The sequence below is a fragment of the Acanthochromis polyacanthus genome, chromosome 3 (genome assembly GCF_021347895.1).
Source record: "Acanthochromis polyacanthus isolate Apoly-LR-REF ecotype Palm Island chromosome 3, KAUST_Apoly_ChrSc, whole genome shotgun sequence".
Taxonomy (NCBI): Eukaryota; Metazoa; Chordata; class Actinopteri; family Pomacentridae; genus Acanthochromis; species Acanthochromis polyacanthus.
This window is the reverse complement of record NC_067115.1, coordinates 13708977-13723850: the sequence shown is the minus strand read 5'-3', so window position 1 is coordinate 13723850 and position 14874 is coordinate 13708977. Positions and strand designations below refer to the sequence as shown.

Sequence of the window (14874 nt, the reverse complement as noted above, 5' to 3'; positions counted from 1 at the left end):
CTCTCAGGCAAAGCATTAGCTATATATGTGTAACCATTATGAGTGAGTTCAGTGTTATTTATGGCCCCTCATCTGTGTTAAGTTACAGAGGCGACTTTTATAGCCTATATGTGACTAACCTGGCTCAGACTCAATCTGTTATAACTTTATTATGATCGTGACATATAGCCAGATATTAAATAGAAAACAGGCCCACGGTTTACTGTATTTTCAACATTTATGCAATAATGTGGAACTGTGAGGCTCAGGTGAGACATACCTGTGTGTTAGGACACCTTCAAGCACTAATTGGTGTTCATTGTTTTGGATGGATTCGCTTTTGCAGGTTCCATTACGCATGAAATAATCAGCCAAAGGCCACGTTTTATGATGCTATACTTGGCTATCTTTTAATTTGATGCTGTCACATAACATTATTTGTAGATTCGACAGTGAAATCTAACAGCAAAGAAGTAATGCTGCTGTATCAGAACTGTTCAAATGATGTTTCATTTCAAGTCTTTCTTTGTTTCTTTCTTTGTTTCTTTCTTTCTTTCTTTCTTTCCCTAGTTTCATATATCACATTTCCTGGTTGCACGCGATTGTAAGATGCCTGGACAGTATAAAATCACAATAAAACAAACAAACAAAAAGCCCACATATAAATCATAATGCCATATATGAGGAAAATATTCCAATAAATCATCATTTAGATACTGAAAATTACACTGTAGACCAAGCAAGGCTTTCAGTTTTATTTTTATTCATGCCACAAATGAGTTTGAGAGTTGTACCATCTTCTGTTAATATAAGTGTTACTACTCCTTTAGAGAAATGTCTGTTCTTGTGTAACAGATTTTACCAAATCACCATGTCCCTTCCTAATTTTTTGGAATTTTTTTTATTTAGGTGCAATGCTGACATTGATCATGAAATTGATTCAACACCTTCAACAAGTTCAGTAAATTAAAATCAAACGAATTTGTAAATTACATTTCTTTTCTTGATTCTAAATTAAGATTTTGCTCATTTTTCTTTGCCATAACTTCATTTTTGTCCTATTTTGCCACCTACATGTTGCAATAATGTTAATATTATCATTCCTGTTCAGTGTTGTATTATGATGCTAAGTAAGAATATATGTATAAATATATATATATATGTGTGTGTGTGTGTGTGTGTGTGTGTGTGTGTGTGTGTGTGTGTGTGTGTGTGTGTGTGTGTGTGTGTGTGTGTGTTTGTATATATATATATACAGTGCCCACCTTATTTGGCACCCCTGGTTAAGATGTGTTCTGTAGCTTTTAATAAATTCATTTTTTTCTAAATAATATAGGACCACAATGAAAAAAGAGCAAAATCCAACCTTTAATTAAAGTGCATTTATTCAGTGGGGGAAAAAAATCACACATTAAGAAATCATTATTTTACATCAAATCATGTGTGCCACAATTAGCACCCCTGATGTTAATGCTTTGTACAACCTCCTTTTAGTAGCACCTAGTGTCCTCTAATACGTTTTTGTACAATTTTCAGTGTGAGAGTATGCTTCTGCAATAATAAAAAAAATCTATATATATAAAATGAATTGCATTTTTATGTATTCTAATAATTGCATCTTCAGTTTGTGCAGTAAATTTGCATAAGAACATCAGAATATTCATATGAGCCTGAATATAAACTCTGGGTTTTCTCTCCACTACATCCATAGTACATTTGGTTCATGAGCTTTTGCCTGCCACTTGGACAACTCCTCTCTCTCTCTCTCTCTCTCTCTCTCTCTCTCTCTCTCTCTCTCTCTCTCTCTCTCTCTCTCTCTCTGCCTGTCAGTGTGTCTCTCTCTCTCTCTTAGCCCAGCCCCCTTGATCCCCTTCGTCCATTGGTGTCTTCGGGGTCTCTCTCTCTCTCTCTCTTCGTGCCTCCCCCCTCTCTCTCTTTCTCTCTTCCATAGGTAGTCCATAATGAGTGTCCATTGGTTTTTATTATGGCTTGTCCCCCTCCCACTGGCCGGCTTTGCCCTGCCCATGTTTTGTATGTCTCAGTCCGTCCACCGCCTGACGTTCAAGTTCGCAGGAACGTCACGTCCGCGCTTGAACTTGCAGCTCCAGGGGGCTCCTCTGTACCCCCATCACTCTCTCTTTGAGAAAAAGTCATGAAGAGCTCCGCGCAGCCCGTAGCGCGCAACGCCTCACCCCGTGTATGATCCGCAGCTCCTCTTTTTCATTTTTATTGCCATTCCTGTTTTTCCTTTCCCATTTGGATGTCAGACGCATCAATGAAGATATTTCGTTTGGAGTCTACCTTGTAGGAACGGATTTCCCAATGTGAACTCAGCTGAAAAGCCACCACTGAACCAACATGTCTCGCCGCAAGCAAGGCAAACCCCAGCACTTGAGCAAACGGGAGTTTTCGCGTAAGTGGAGATAAATGTTCACTTAATTTTGCTCTTTTTACTCTCAGCGATCCACCTATTGTTTTGTTTTTTTGAGCAACTTCCTTGGAGGAATGATTAATAGGTAGGATACAGCCACGTAAGGAGCCACCGCTGTCCTGAGTGAAATTTACTAAACGTATCCAAGACTGCAGGTTATCTTTTAAAGAATTGTTTGTGGGATCGCCAGGTGGAAGTTTGGAAACAGCGTTAACAACAGAAGGGGGGCTTCAACTTGTGTTGGTTAACGCGTTGTATAACGCAGCCTTCAAGGTTTCTTTCGCCATTAAAGGGCATGCATGAGCTTAATGGCCAGAGACCTTTGCCTATATGAAGGCAGAGCAGGCTCACAACTGCTGCCATTCAAGTTTTCCAGCTAGTGAAGCCGTATCGCTTCAATACTCAGCTTCTTCTTCCTTTTTCTTTTATTGTCCGAACGTATTTACAGAGGCTTTGGCTGGTTGGGACACAGGGAAGTGGTGTTTACATACCCACTTGGCCACAGCGCAGAGACCTCGTGTGCGTTACCTAGAAGGAATGCAGTTTCTTTGCAACAAAGTCCTCACGACCTGGTGTTTAAACACAATATGTGGTGGGTTATAGTGAACAGATTATCCGTATGTTGCATGAATACGCAGGAATCTCCGTGCGCGGTGCTGTTTAATAGACAAAAGCAGGAAAGTCATTTTACAAGCGTGTGTGGTCAAAACACAGGGTTTTGATTTATGGATGTGCACTTTCCCTATCGAGATTTATCAACGTTTGCAGAATTATTTCCCACCTTTGGTTACATGACAGCGAGAAGTGCTTTATCAGTGCACTCTTACGCGCGTCAGTGGAATATGGAAACGTCTCCAAATACGCAGGTTCTACGGTCTAAGTTTCAGGTGGATGCTGAGAGATCATGCGTTTATTGTTGCCCTTTTCTTATTCTTGTTGTAAAAACGTGTCTCTACATGCTGTTCCCATTTCGCTCGAAACCAATTATGCTCTTGCAACATGTATTCCTTCATTTGTGAGGATAATTATCTGCAGGGTTGTCAGTAGGGGGCGCGATGTGATTGTGCTCCTATAGGCCACTTCTGAACTTGAACTTGATCCACTTCATCCCTGTGCTGCTTGACCAAGCGCACGCAGAGGATCGTTTTAGCAGAAATAAGTGATTGTATATTTAATGTTCCCTGTAAGGCTCATGCGTTTTTATAAAGAGGATGAGAGTAAAATATTCAACGTGACTCAAAAAGGATTCAGGAATCATAATTTTTAAAGATAAGGTGTAATAGATTTTATTGAAGAAGGGGAAAAATGCATAAAACTGCACATTTTCAACAAGATCTTTCATTTAGCCCATTTAAATCCTATTTTTAGCTGTGACCTACATCAGCTTCTTTTACTTTTACATATTTATTCTGTTTTCATACATTCATATCATCACTTGGAAGAACAAACCACTTGAAATTGCACAACAACACTTTGCATAATTTTGTTTTTGTGCTGTCATGTAGCAAATGACCACTCATACCTATTTATATGGGCAACGACAATACTTGATGCAATGATGTATTTTTTTCGAATTCATTTGAAAATAATAATAAAAATTGAAAAAAACATGTCCCCTTGGCCATTTTCAGGGAGTGAGTGGAATGAAATTATTGATCCGCTGTTATTACAGTGAGTCATAATGGTCTAAAATGGCAAACGAAGAGGCCCTTAATGATTTTCCTGATAGTGAAACAGAAGCTTTTTGCTGGAAGCCCCAGCGGGAAACACTGGCCTAAACTACTTTAAATTCTGGCGCAGCGAGATGTCTGAAAAAAGGATTATATTTTAGTTTTCAAAGTTATTCACATCACTCTTGCTTGGCATCAAAATGAGATTATTTGGTTTGAAGGAAATCTTTCCACCTAACCCAACCTCACACACCTCGCCTGTGTCCATGGCATAAGCTGGTTAAGATAAGCTTCGGTAAAATGGGGCGAATTCCCTCATCTTTAATGCAGTCAAACATACAGGTAACACGGCCTATCTTGCATACCCCCTCACAGCCTTCTCATCTGACCCGATATAGAATTAAAGGTTGAACCGGCGGCAAGAATTCATCACATCTTATCTCAACATCCCAGTCGGGGCACCCAATGTCGTTTACCATGTGGTTAGATTACTTCTTTTAAAATGCTCTCTCTCTCTCTCTCTCTCTCTCTCTCCTCTCCACTCTCTCCTCTCTCTTTTCTCTCTCTCTGTCGGTACTTCAGGGACCTACTCCACATCCAACCCCTCAATGTCTAACCTTGGTTCACGAGATCCCAGCACTTTTAACGAAATGGGGTCCAATCATCTTGAACTCAAATTAGAATCTATTTTTTGATTCTCAGAGGTGTTAGGTTCATTAAAAAAGCGAGATTGGCAGCACAATAAAGAGGGTCAAGCAACTTAATCGTTTGACTGCTGCCTGCAAGCTGAACATGTCAGTCCTTATCGAAGCAGCATGTGCTCTTTCTTTCTCCTTTCTTTCCTGAAAATGTTGCATATACATTTTACAGCCTGACCTTATTCTTTAAGATGTCTTTAAGAATCCATTATATCAGTGTGAGACTCAGTAATGTGCTTTTCTGATACATTTGTTTACAACCTTCCCACCACTGCTATCTCTCACAGTCCTTTTCCTTGTCTTCTCATCCAGCTGAGCCACTCGCAGGTGTTTTACCAGAAGAAGACTCTCAGGACTCCCCCAGGCTGGGAGTGGCTCAGGGCGAGCCCCTTAAAGGGGACCAGGACCTGTTGACCTGCGGCCAGTGCCACTCCCGCTTCCCCCTCGCCGACATCCTGCTGTTCATTGAACACAAACGGAGGCAGTGCCACGGCAGCCTCTGTGCAGACAAACCCCTGGACAGGCCACCGTCCTCCCCGCTCGCCTCGCCCCTCTCCACATCCTCCTCACACTCGCGAACCCAACATCAGCACCCGCGGAGGGTGCGTCAACCTGTGGAGGTGGCTGTTCAGGTGTCGCCGCAGGATGAGGATTGTTTATCTGCACCCTTGCAAGGAATAATCCCCAAGCAGGAGAATATCACAGGTAAACACACAGGGAGCTTAAAATGGCTGCTATACACAAGTAAACAGATGAGCGAGGGGAAGAGGAAAAAAAAATGTGTGAAGTCTTTAAGGTCTAAAGCTGTGTGGAGTGGGTCACACTTTCTGAGGTTCATAGAGAGTTTGCTTGAGACGAGAACAAATGGTCTCTCAGATTTTTTTGGTTTTGCTCCTGGTGGAGGGGATGTATCCAATCTGCATAACCAGGGTGTGAAATATCTGCCGCTACATTTAGGAGCTGTGAATTTCCCTCAGCTGAGTCATGAACCCACATGAAGACCAGCCATCCTGAAAACGATTGTGAGAAAAGGAAACATTTGCAGACAATGAAAAAAGACGCACATAGAGACGGACAAAGAAAGAGATTATAAAAGAGAGAGAGAGGGAGAAAGACGAGATGAGTTTCTTTTAGGATTTTTTTTCTCCTGCATTACAGATGTGCTCAGATCCTGTGAACTCCAAATACTCTCTCATGTGGTGATGAGAGATGTATCTCTATCCCTCCTCTGGCTTATTACACTGCCATATCTCTCGTACCCTCAAATATGCGCCTGCAAAGGCTCGCTCTGATGCTAAAATTAAAAAGAGATTGAAAAGAATATAATTATGCTGATCTGTCAAGGAAGAAGTGTTTATTTGAGGAATGCTAAAGCCACTAATTGTCAGTGTTTCTCTTGATTTGAGTAATTAAGGACTTCTTAAGGCATCCAGTCGGTTTGTTGCTTGTCCATGGGGGCTAAATGAGACTGTAGAGAAAAAAATGAGCTGCTGTGCGACAGACAAGTGCGAGTCTCATATGACTGGTTTTATATAGTGGGGGGGTTGATTTTGACCGGCCTATTTGAATGTTTATTCATTTCCTTTAACAGATCAAATAGAGTGTGCCAGATTGTGCTGATTGTTCGGGCAGTTGTGATTTAATTTGGAGCCAATTCAGGCTAAATGCGTAGAGAGCAGCAGTCAATAATGTGCACTACTGTACCGAATTAGTCAGCGCTACGGCTTTGCAGATGGCATTGTGAAAGAGCTACTGTTATTTGTTGTCAGTTAGTTAGCCCCCTGTCACACAGAATGACCACTGTTCATTAGTGTGCAGTTTGTTAAACATCTGTGCACACACAAACATTGTACACCCACATCCTCACACGCACACATCTGACATGCCTCTTGGCCTTGTCAGCTGTTCGAACATGCTTTTCTTTGCTCATTTAGATCATCATGCAGTGGAGTTCACATGATATCATAAGGTCACTGGCATTGTGAGCAGAGTTTTATTTATAGGAGTTATGGTTCTGGACATTGTGTAACAGTCCAGATTTGCTCGGGTTAACAGAGAATAGATCCACTCGGGAGTTTGTGCAGTAAGATTGTGTCGTGTTGAGACACCTCATCGGATTTTGTTATATCAATCGAGATCAAGTTTGCAGGTACGGAAATCCTACAAGGGTGTTTTGGGTCAAACAGAAGATGCAGTTTCTTTGCAGGACAGACTAAACATCAGTCACGTATGCATATAAGACAGCCTCCCTCCTCGCCCCCACCTCTGTTTTCTCTGTCCAAGATTGATGGATCCAGACTGGCAGTGCCAGTGCGCCACCCCATACTCCATATGCTAGCTGCCATGTTCTCTCACCCAGCTCAGTTAGAAGCTGACACTGAGCTGAGGCATCTCAATACATACTGTCCTCATGTCCAGTTCATTCCAGGGGAGTGTGTTAAATGTTACACCCTTAAAGATTTGCACTCAGCCCTCAAATGAAAGTGACCCCCACCCTCCCCCTATGGACTATCATTTGACACAGATGGATTTCCGTATGGACAGCAGTTTATAAAGGCTACAGAGGCTCGGAGGTTAAGGGAAGAAGCTGCTGGACTAGAGGGAGCTGACACCCAGGATGGTTGAACTTGAAGGTTGGGGGAGATGGCCAAAGGTTGGGGGTGGGGGGTGTTGTCTGTAATAGAACCGGAGCTTGGAGATGAAGCTATGCCTCTCGGTCTTCTGTCTATGGGACAGCTGAGGCCGTCTGGGAGTCTCATGACTGCAGCTGGGGCTGGGGTCTGCAGTCTGGACTCTGTGGGCCGTTAGAAGAGGGCAGAGCAGCCTGCGTGCCGTCATTTGCATGATAAACAATTTAAGATATGCACAGGGACATCGAAGCTTGTCTGCAGATTATGGATGGCCCAGAAACAGAGCAGATGATGGTTTCTCGAACACAGCGGCGTAGTGTAAAACTGCATTTATTTCACTGAATGTAATTACTGTTAAAGAGGCGTACTGGTTTTTTACATTCAATATTTCATGTGGTAAATGTGATTTTAATCAGTGCAATAAATGCTTGTTGTGTTTTCCTACTCTGAGGAATTGGAACAGGATGCTTTTCATTATGATTTAGGATCCACACACTTTATGTCCTATATACCATAATTAGTATTTTTACAAATCTTTTGTCTTCGCTAGATTATGGTGCCACATTTTTTTACTGCTACATTATTCTGCCCCTGTATTTATCCATGCCAGCATTAGCACCTCTTGCATTCTCACCAGTGTAGCCATGTGTGTTAATGAGGCTATTGTAGCCGTGCAAATCGACCACCATCTCACACTTCTGCTTCTTTGCAGCGCACTGCCTTCATTGTAACCTGGACTCTGAATCGATACTGAGTCAATTATGGCAGCCACCTTTCCCCCCTTTTTCTCTATGAGGAGGAAAACATTCTAACGGTGGAGCAGTATTTCTTGTAACACCTCTCTGTGGCTGCAGCGTGTCTTCCTGTAGCAGCTTGCCTGTCCTGTTTCTCCGTGTGTTGTGGAGACAAAGGTATTTAGCAGGCTCTGTATTGGCACCGTGCCACCTTTCTCCAAACCCCCCCAACACACACACACACACACACACACACACACACACACACACACACACACACACACACACACACACACACATACATATATACACTGGGTATCTGTCAGGCAGAACTGGGGGCTGGGCAGTGCGTGGCGAGTGGTGGGGGGATGAGAGGCTCCTTGGTAGTGATATCTCTTCCTGTGTCCAGTGTGCATGTGCAGGCATATGGGTCACTGTGCGAGTTTACGTGTGGCGCCTTTGTTTTCGGTGATCACTTTAATTGATACTGAAAAGAAGGCACAGATGCATGCCGCTGTAATTATTGGACGCCAGCTAATATTTTACCATGAGCACTCCATTGTCTGTAAAAGTGGACTCTAATTTGATCCTACATTCGCTTTGGGCTCTGATAAAAATCGGTCCTATTTTTGGCAGCGGGCTGCACTAAGTTTTAATGAAGGTGAACAGGAATGGTTTTAAGGATGAATTTTTCATAGAGGACATTTTTGTATTCTGAAGCCAAACTCTAAACACCCACAAAATGTTGTCGGTGGAGATTCGTCAACCTTTGTTGTTCACGTCAGTGGCTTCGGCTGCACTCAAGTGCGTGGATGTAATACTAACGTATGCGTTGCATATGTCTACTTTTAAGTGTGTATGAGTGCGGTTTTGACCACTTAAACTGTTTATAGCTCTCTGGGTGTGTGTATGTGAGACAAAGAGTGTGTGTGTCTTGCTGTTTGTTAAAGCTTTACTACCCTTGGTGTGCAGGCTGAACATGAAAGAGTCTTTGACTTGGCAAGCCTTGCCTGAGGACACCCCTCTGTGGACCATGCCAGGCCAGACTTGGCACACAGCGGTGGGCCTGAGGGACGGGCCGGGCCTAAATGTGTGTGTGTTAGTGGAGGTGTATCTGTTTTGTTGGTTCAGGCGGCGAAACGTATGGTGAGGTGGCAGCTATGTGTGTAACTGACAGCGGGAGAGGGTGTGTGTGTACTTAAGGGTAGGTATGCAGTAGAGTAAGTGTGTGTGTGTTTGTATGTGTGTGTGTGTGTGCTGTCCTCAGGGGCTCCTGGCTTGGGCTTCCTGTGTCTCTGTTTGTCTTCTAACAACCCTAGCACCACAGCCTCGGGCCATTCAGGTGGAGGCTAGTTGAAGTATGCACACACACACAGAGACTCATGCACATGAACGCACAAAAAGCGGCTCGCACAAATGCGTACACCCACCCACAAATGGACGCACACCTGTTTTATGAACACAACAATGCACCACCCTCAGATGCACACACACATACAGCGTAAACCCCCTCTTGCGAACCTGTGTTTTGTCTGTAATAAATGTGTTGTGGCAGAGGCCCCATGATGTGTTGCGAGTTGATGAGATCTGTCAGAAACATATGATCCTTATTTTAGCCCCCTCCCCTCCGTCCTGCTCTCTCTCCCCTCTGCTCTTCCCTCCCTCTCTCGCTCTTGCTCTCTCTCCACGCATCGCTACAGTAGTTTGTCTCGAGGGACTGGAAACTGAAAGTTTTTGGCTACATTAGCGTGTCTGCACCTCTTAAAGGCTTCCAACATCCACTCCAGAGCTCATTCTCACTCTCACAGATTTGGCTGCAAAGCGAGCCAGACACACACACACACACACACACACACACACACACACACACACACACACACACACACACACACACACAGACACTACAGACGCACACACAGAAACGCATACTATAGACACACATACAGACACACACACATATACTACAGACACACACACTCAGACACACTGCCTCTTTCTATCCCCTTTACCTACTGTCAAATGAAGCTATACAACAGAAACAACCTTGTTTGTCCACATCCACGTCACGCTGGATGAAAAAGTATCCTCAGAAATAAGCGTGTCCTGCCGCTGTCCTGTCAATAGCGTGGCAGGCAGTCACATCACAGGGTTAGAGGTCATCTGACAGCGTCAGGGCCTGTCATGCCAGCCGCCGGCTTCAGCACCTGCAGGTTAATGACTTTATTTTTAGACAGAACAGAAACAGAGAAGAAAAAGTGTCTTTGATACAGCTGTAGCTCAGGAAGTGGTGGATCAGAGCAGAAAGGACAGAAGTAGTATTTTAGGAAGCAGGTGGGTTAGTGTGGGGTGAGAATGGGAACAGAATTTGATTAGATATTTTTTGCTTTGACGTTTTCTTATAAAATCCCATTTTTTTGTCATAACCCTGTTAGTCTTCATTTAGGTCACGTGAACTGATTTGATTATTTTGTGCCTCATAATGACGTCCTGTATCACCATCCAGAATGTCATCTCAACCTCTGCTATTCCTGTTGTGACTGTAGAGTTTGAAGCTGTGGTGTTGCCGGACCGTTGCTTTGTCTTTCTTATACTCTGGGTGATAATGCTGAGGTCATGGGAGAGCCACAGTGACAAGGGCAACATGTTCGTCTGCGCCCACTCATCCTGGTCACTATCTGTCTCTCCACTGTTTCTTCCTCCACTCTCTGGCCCAGTCATGGCTAATCAGAATGGTGTCTCTTTTTGTGCGTGTGAGTCCGTTTGTGCCTTTTGAATGTGGGTGGGTGGGTGGTCGTCTGCAGCTGTGTCTCACTCGCCTTATCTCAACCAGAGCGATACAGGACAGACAGGGCCCTGTGTCTGATCTTACACTTGTGAAAACCCATATCCCCTTTATTTGGATGTGTGTTTAAGTCTAACAGTGCTTTACCATGAGCATGCAAAGCGTGTCTGCTGCTGCAGTTTTTCATAAATATACTAATAGGTTGCTTTATTCCTCAGAGGGGGGTTGTGTTTAAAAGCTCATTGCCTCCTAATAGCTCAACTTAACTGTACATTTGATCTCGGATTCAAATCCCACATCTTTTAAACGATGATCAGAAGATGGCGACTTCATTCATTTTTGCGAGGGTTAATTTATTTAGTTATTAGAATCACTTTAGGCTATAAGATGGTGTTGGATGCTTTGCACAGAAGCATGCAGGCACAGGTTGGCACACAAATGAGACTGACACACACACAGTGATCACTTATGCACAGATGCATGCATGAACACACATACTTACACCTCCACTCCATCCCCCCGCACCAAACTGACCCCCAGCCCTCATTCCACACAGTCACACACATGCACGCACACACACAAATGCACACTCCTGTCCCAGGCACCCTTTACTTTTGCAGGCTGAATCTCACTGATAACATGCTGGCGCCCTCATTTAAATTTGAAGCGCTTCTTTAATCTTCAAAGGCCTGATTGCTTTATGAATATGCATGGACTGAGCTGACTCTCAGTTCATTACCTTGTTGTAAATTCTAATGACCATTAGGGCCCCGCGCGGTAATTGCCAATTGTTTTGCATTTTTGATTAGCCCATTACCGGAGCGCATTCTGAACATGTCTGCCCTGCCTGCCTGCCAGGCCACGGCAAGAAGCAGAGGATGGGAGAGAGAGATGAAGAAATAAAAGGGAGAGTGTTCAAGGGGAAGCTAGTGTGAGGAGTAGTGAGATGCCGCTTAGGCAGCGTAAATTTGAGTCTTGGCTCAGAACGTTGTTTGGGGAGGAAAGCGGGGTGAGCTGGAAGTGGGGTAAAAGACACAATGCATGAAATGTAGAACTGGATGTTCCCGAAACAAGCGCTGTCCGTCTTGTTTCTGCAGAGCTTGAGTGCAAGAACATGTACCTGGCTGCGTTTATGTCAGCATGTGTATTTGTTGACTGTGTGTGTGCATGTCCGCCTGACTGTGAGTACATATTCCAGAGTTTGCGTGCAGTTTGGTGAGTCGGATGGTGTATGCTGGGAGCAGGGAGAATCTGGTAGAGCATCCCAATGCATGCTGTGTCTGGGACTTATGAAAGATTGATGGTTCCTAGCAGAATGGCATCGCCCTGCTACAACTTGATAACATCTAATGGATAATTTAGCGCTCTAAAACCTGCAGGCCAGTCCCCCTCTCTCTGACAGCCTGGAGAGGACTGCAGCTGCTGGGCTTTTGGGGCCACACTGCTGTGGCTGTTTGCTGGAGAGGTACATGAGGACAAGCAGAAAAAAAACAGGAGGAAGAGAGGAAGTGGAAGACAGACAGGGAATGCATAAGTGTTTATGTGACCATGACGTGAGTGCTTGGAATGAGCTTGTGATGTCAAGAGTTGATTACCCAGCTCTTGTCACAGTAGTTAGCCAGGAAGAAAAAAAGTCTCTCTTGATCTGGCTCCTTAACTACTTGTAAAAAGTCCTGTGATGCTTCTCCTCAGCATTATGTGGAACCATGAGATGAAGTCGGTCTTTCATGTAAAATATCCTGGAAATATAGCTTCTCGTTTCTAGAAAACGTCAAACATAGGAGCATGCAATTAAATTTCGCCAGCTGTCTCAACATGGCTGCCACAGATGATAAGAAAAAATAGCACGTGGAATATAAGACAATTCTGCAGAATATTTCTCTGTGACAGACTTGTGCACGACTGCCAATAAATGGATAACTGCACCCATAAATGTAACAGTGTGAACAGGGATTCTCTCTTACTGCTCTCTTCCTCCTCTCTCTCTTGTGTACCATTCATAATCTCCACAGTGTTTACACACAGCTTGGAGCCCTACTGTCATTCTCTTATTCCCAGACTATTAAGCTGTTGACAGTTTGGTTAATCGTGCCACAGTTTGACTTGAGGGGAATCAGAGAGGGGTCAGTGGACTCCGTCTCCAAGGTGTGGAGAGAAAGTGGCTCACATGTGCATGCTGCCGTTCACTCTGTGGCATGCCGAGAGTTTGTCTCCATTTAAGAAGGAGGGGGTTTCAGTCTAACCTCGTTGTGGTCTTGGAGGGGCCGGAGACACAATGGGGAAATTGTCAAGCAGTCTGGGATCAACTAGAGCAAGTGGCCAGTTGGAGTTATGGAGGCTTGCTGCCTGGTGTATGTCCAGCATGTGGGTGTTCACACAGTTACATACAGGCTGAGAGAAAGACGCAGCAGCAGCATCACAGCCTGCTATGGCCAAAGGAGTCTCAGGCAGACAGCATGATAGATGGCTTTGTTAAAGGGTCCCAGGGTGTCCCCTGAACTTGAAGCACTCTGTTTATCTTGAATAGGAGCAGCACAGAGTGTTGGGGGGCAGTCAGGAGGAGGAGGAGGAGAGGGAGAAAGGGAATGATATAGCTTTCAGGGGAAGAGAGAGAAAAGGGAGGAAGAACGGCCTGTATCTGAACAGGCCTGGGTGGGGGTTGGGGAGGTTAAGGGGGGGTCGCGAGCAGGCATGGCTGCTGGAGACGTGGAGGGAAACGGGGGGATGGGGCAGCTCTCCTAGTAGCTGTCCATTAACAGATGAACTTGGCAATGATCCAGGCCTCAAAGGTCTTGGGAGACCAGCTCTCGCACACACACACACACACACCTATACATGCACATACAGTCACACACACACACACACACACACACACACACACACACACACACACACACACACACACACACACACACACACACACACACACACACACACACACACACACACTATGTTTTTCTATCATTGTGGGGACATATCATTGACTTCCATTCATATCTAACCCCTAACCCTAACCCTAACCCTAACCTTAACCCAGACCAAAACAATGCCTAACCCTAAAGAAACGTTTTTGCACTTTTACTTTTTTCAGTAACAACAACATGGCCAAGAAAACACTGTTTAAACTTGTGGGGACAAAAATGAGGTCCCCACAAATGACATTGTTTTCGGTTTTCCTACAGTTGTGGGGACAGACACCTGACCACACATACACACATACACACATACATACACACACACACACACACACACACACACACACACACACACACACACACACACACAGGGGTGCACACTTTTCCTGTTACCTGCAGACCGAGGATGGAATGCCACCACGTATTCTTTTTTGTCCAGAGGCGAAAGAGGACACGTCTCTGATTCACCTATGTCAGAACCAGTTCAGACCGGTTAGCCAGCAAGGCCGAAGGAAGGCAGACGGACAGGCCTCGCTGCCCGGCCATCCTCTCTCTCCTCTCTCTGCTCTCTCCAGCCTGCCTCCTCTCCTCCTCTGTTTTCCAGGCTTTAGTGGAAAGAAACAGAGAGAACCTCTAACCTGAGGGCACAGGACAATGCAGAGGAGGAAGAAAAGAAGCGAGGGAGCGTGGGAACAAAGTGAGAGGCGAATGGATCCGGTCGTAAACAGGGTGGGAAGAGGAGGGAAAAGTGTTTGGTTGTTGTTGGTGCTCTCTTCTTGATGGGGCAACATGAGCTTAACACGGCCGCTGCTATTGTGTACTGAAAACATTACAGCAAACATGAGAGTGGTGAAAACTGGGAAGAAGAATTTGATATGGAAGATGCACATAATGGACTGTTGTGCCGTGTGGGCGAGAAACCTATTTGTGTCAACCGTACATGAAACCGTATCTCATGTACTGTATGTACATATGTGGACTATTTGTGTCTACGAACACTGCAAAATACAGCCACCACTTCTCTTCTAATTACGA

The 14874-nt window shown here is 44.5% G+C and overlaps 1 protein-coding gene across 1 annotated transcript in view; it reads left to right on the top strand.

Moving 5' to 3' along the window:
• The first annotated feature begins 1843 nt into the window (after positions 1-1843).
• The window catches only part of LOC110958900 (B-cell lymphoma/leukemia 11A-like), a 35932-nt gene continuing 22901 nt past the window's right edge, over positions 1844-14874 (top strand). Inside the window, exons 1-2 of the mRNA XM_022205613.2 lie at positions 1844-2392; positions 5091-5483. Of these exons, the coding sequence (XP_022061305.1) occupies positions 2338-2392; positions 5091-5483 (448 nt within the window). The 5' untranslated portion in view covers positions 1844-2337. The remainder of the gene's footprint in view (positions 2393-5090; positions 5484-14874) is intronic.